General features: G+C 43.5%; 1 protein-coding gene across 1 annotated transcript; it reads right to left on the reverse strand.

The window, feature by feature from the left end:
* Positions 1–432: 432 nt before the first annotated feature.
* Positions 433–3,579, reverse strand: LOC115672421 (glycerophosphodiester phosphodiesterase GDPD1, chloroplastic). The gene is made up of 5 exons (XM_030594225.2): positions 3,220–3,579; positions 2,102–2,161; positions 1,483–1,860; positions 1,078–1,274; positions 433–965 (listed from the first exon to the last, which is right to left on the reverse strand). The coding sequence occupies exons 1-5, from the start codon at positions 3,490–3,492 to the stop codon at positions 734–736; spliced, it is 1,140 nt and encodes a 379-aa protein (XP_030450085.2). The 5' UTR covers positions 3,493–3,579; the 3' UTR covers positions 433–733.
* Between the last annotated feature and the right edge of the window lie 745 nt (positions 3,580–4,324).

Here is a 4,324-nt window from a genome sequence, read left to right on the forward strand (position 1 = left end):
ATTTTTTTTAAATTTGTAATCTAATTTAACTAAAATTTAAGTTCAAAATATCTTTGGAAGAAAATGCCCCAGACCGGCTGGAATATTAAATTGAAACTGCTATGATTATTTCGTGCCCTTATTTGAAACTGTTATGGCAATTTCAGGTCCTTATTTGAAATAAAATCCACTTTATATCTTTATTTAAGAAAATGGTGGCACTCCAGGCACCTATTTGAAAATTTTCCCATTAATATAATTTATGAATTAAAAAAATTTAAAGAAAAACAAGAAAAATAGCGGAAGAAAGGCTACGCGGCCGTTCCTTTTTTTTTTGTCTGAAAAGTTTGAAAATTCTCATTAAGAAGTAGTTCGAGAATACATGAAATTTGCTTCAAAACACAGCAAATTCGAAAGGCTAAGGAGGATAAGAAACCCAATTCAAAGGTAAAGTTGGCAAAGTTTTGTTTGGATGGGCTTTGACTACCCAAGCCACTTCTCATTAACTCGTGTGATTATTCTACAAAATGGAGGAACCGACGAGGAAGGCATGTGCTAAGTAAAGGTCCTCGTCGTTTTCAAATTAATATATCAGAGAGACAGAGCGAGAGAGAGAGGGAGGAACTGAGTCGATTATGTACAGAACAATGAGTATGACATGCTTTGGCTTCCCTCCACACCACACGCTAATGCACAACGAAAGGCTATTTCTTTTCCTTTTCGGAATTTGCGGGTTTAATTATGGCTCCGTCTTCTATAGCTGTATCAATTCTGGTATGAGCTTGAGAAGAAAAGCAAGCTCCTTTTCCGAGAACATAGGCTTCGACTCGACTTTCCCCCCTTCCGCTTCACCTACGCTCTCTCCGAGTTCTTCCTCGGCGGGCTTGATCAGATCAGACACCGCCTCTGTGATTTCCTGAACCAGATCGACGATCACTCCGTCAATGCCCATCAAGTATTGCATGTACACCGCCTCGGAAACATTGCTGCGATTCCCACGAAAACATGCAGCAGGACGTTAGTTTCATGTCCAAGAAATCTATGATCAACCAATCAATCAATCATGTTAATGAAAGCTGAAGATGGAGAGAGTCTTACTTTAATCTGCCATATGTTAACAGAGAGAGCTTGGACTCTTTGATCTTGGGAACAGCGGCTGGATTTCTGAAAACGCCCTTCACCTCCGAAACGATCCCCTGAAGACCCCCTTCCAAGCACAGCTTCACGGCTTCCTCCAATGAATTTCTCCGTGAATCGTCGTAAATCTCCGTCCCGCCATTAGTCAAGAAGAACACCTAAAATGCCAATACACAACTGCATTTCTCAATACAGTTTTCTCTAAATAATTGTCGCAGACTAAAATCTCCACGGAAGATCTCACTCTCCACACGCAGCAACAATCAGTCTCAAAAGCTTAACATCTAATTTCGTAGACTGATCTCGATACGCTAACTACCAAGCATTTCTCTTGAAAAAACAGAGCCTGAGATTTCTAACACTTACAGGGTACATGCTCTGCAATTTTTTGACCAGGAGAGCTGCATCGGGTTGGAACGTGGAGAAGATGATGGACCTTCCTTGTGCACACTCGAAGACGACCTTCAAGATCGCTTGAATGACGTGGACGAGGTGGTCTTGTTGGTAAACGATGAGGTCGTCGAACTTCAATTCGATGTTGAAGCCGAGCGAAGGCTCCACCTTCTCGAAAGCCTCCTGCAACGTGCAGAGGGAGTCGTCCTCTTCCACGTCCCATCTCACTATCTTCCCGTCTTTCGTCTTCCTCAGGAGCGAATTCCCGATCTTCCCATTTTCTCTCTGCGGTCCGCAGCAGAGGAATTCGGCTAAGCACAGCTCTGTCACTCTTTTTTCAAATACTGTGCCCTGAAAAAATAAAAAAAAGGACTAAATTTCGAAGCTGGGGTTATAAAATTTGGCATAATGATCTCAAAAGATAGGAAAGTTTTCTAGTATATTTTTCTGGATTAGAAATAATTAGAATATTTCTATTGATTCTCGATGGATATGATTGATATGCTATCTTTCGCAACTATACTTTTTTGCATTGTTGTTAATTTTTTTTAATGGAATATTTATAGTGTAAGAATAGGAGGGGCTTGCTTACGTTGTCTTCGGAGAGGATAAAGTCGTCGTGGAAAATGACTGGGCAGTCATCTTTGGTCACCTACAAAAAAAACCCAGATTTTGTTTTTGCTTTACTTTGGTTGTTCTTAGGCATTAATACCACCAAACATCTTGGAGCATCAACCAACGAGCCAACAAAAGAAAAAAAAAAAAACACCAGATCAGTATCGTATGTTAAGGAAAAATTTCAAGTCGGATGGGTAAAAACAAATAGGGCAAAAAGAAAACAACGAAAATTACCGGAAAAGCACAGGCTCGTCTAAATTAGGAAAGTATCTTTTCTAAAAATAATCTAACATTAGAAGCATAAATTATCACCGATGATGAAAACATTTTTAGTTTGAATTTTTTTTTTCAAACGGTACATCCAATTATTTTTCAAGGTTATTTATCGAATAATTTATTTTTCGCGAAATAAATAAACGAAAGCGAAAATATTTTCTATTTCAATTTTCCATTTATTTTCATTTAGCCTATGTAATGCTTGGGTTACTAAGATCAAGCTCTTAATGAAACCCGCGCGGAAACAAACAAAAACCCACCCGGCGACGTACGCGGCGAGGCCACGACGCAACCAGACAACACACGCACGTGAACTCAGGCCGGCTGTTCAAGTTCCGATGCAATTCAACACCAAAAATAATAACAATAATAATAATAAAATTCCAAATCAAGATCTGGAAACCGGTCAAATCTCCTCCGGCAAAACCCACGAGCACCCAAAAAAAAAAAACCGAAAAAAAAAAATATTATTCTTTTCTTCTTCTAACTTTCAAGAACAAGAAACGGGAAACTCCAGAACAGAGCAGCTGGAGAACCAATCTAGAACTATAATAATAAAATAATAACAATAATAATAATAAAATTCCAAATCAAGATCTGGAAACCGGTCAAATCTCCTCCGGCAAAACCCACGAGCACCCAAAAAAAAAAACCGAAAAAAAAAAATATTATTCTTTTCTTCTTCTAACTTTCAAGAACAAGAAACGGGAAACTCCAGAACAGAGCAGCTGGAGAACCAATCTAGAACTAGAATCTAAAGCAAGCAGCACGGCAAAGCCAACGTCAAGAACTAGCTCGGAAACCCGGGAGCCTCACCTGAACGTCGAACTCGACGAAATCGATGGGGTGCCTCGCGGCGGCATTGAAGGACAGCAGGCTGTTCTCCTTGAGCCCCCTCATCCGCCTGTCGCTCGACTGGAGCGCGTTCATGCCGTGCCCCCGGTGCCCGATCACCAGGAACCTGGGCGCCTTGAACGGCGCCCAGGCCTCGCCGCCGCCCCTGGCGAAGCCGAGCGCCGCGACGGACGGGCCGTCGGGGACGTGGTCGAGGTTGGGGACGTCGGAGACGTGCACGGCCTTGAGAGCCATTGCAGAGGATTGACGGAGAGAAAGGGGGAGGTTCCGGCGAGGGGCAAATGGGGAATTACGGGGGTTTGAGGAGGAGGCGGAGGTTTAGGAGGAGGAGGACGGGGTTATTATAGCGACGGAGGGACGGAATCGGACGCCGACGGGGATCTGAAAAATGGAATATTCGGGGGATTATTATTATTATTATTATTTAAATTTCGAGAATCGAACTTCCTTTTTTTATATTTTTTTCCCACTTTTTAGAAGAGATATGCTTTGGGATATTCGGGTTTCTCCCCGTCAACGCGAGCGGTGCGGTTGACCAACGCCGTTAGTTGGGTAGACACGGGAGCTGCGCGTGTCGGTCGGGTGCTCCGTCGATCGATCGAGGGTGTTGTTAACGGCGGTTGTCACGCCGCCGTTCGTGGGACGAAGAACGGTGTATTGAGGGGAAGGTGACGTTAGGAATTGTACGTGGAAATTTTTGCCCTGAGCGAGCGAGCTGGTGCATGTCGGAAGAGCTTTGCGTGTTTTGACGGCCTCTCTTTGTGTTTGGGCCACGCGCCGTCACTCGGTTTCGTACCTCGGTCGGACGCGCGGGGGAAACTATATCTCGTGATCGGGACAGGACGTCGGTCCGCCGGACACGAATCCCTGACCACGAGATGGTCGGAAAGAGTGATCGGAATTTGTTTGTCCGTATGCATGGACTAAACGAGACGGGGAATCGTTGTACGGACGAAAATGCGCGCGCCGCCTATTATTTTTAGTAGTCGTCTAGCTTATATGAGGAACACTTTTTGTATGTGTGAATCGATTAAGATGATAACCGCGATACATGGGGAACATAGGC

This window comes from Syzygium oleosum, unplaced genomic scaffold, assembly GCF_021117445.2.
Source record: "Syzygium oleosum isolate NSW1041296 unplaced genomic scaffold, Sole_v2.1 Sole_v2.08, whole genome shotgun sequence".
Taxonomy (NCBI): Eukaryota; Viridiplantae; Streptophyta; class Magnoliopsida; order Myrtales; family Myrtaceae; genus Syzygium; species Syzygium oleosum.

What these genes read in the sequence shown, in the direction of transcription:
- LOC115672421 (XM_030594225.2), bottom strand. Translation starts at nt 3,492, where the DNA reads ATGGCTCTCAAGGCCGTGCACGTCTCCGACGTCCCCAACCTCGACCAC. An exon ending in TCGTCGAGTTCGACGTTCAG is followed by an intron (nt 2,162 to 3,219) that starts GTGAGGCTCCCG and finishes TTTTTTTTGTAG; the next exon opens with GTGACCAAAGATGACTGCCC. An exon ending in TTAACATATGGCAGATTAAA is followed by an intron (nt 966 to 1,077) that starts GTAAGACTCTCT and finishes TGGGAATCGCAG; the next exon opens with CAATGTTTCCGAGGCGGTGT.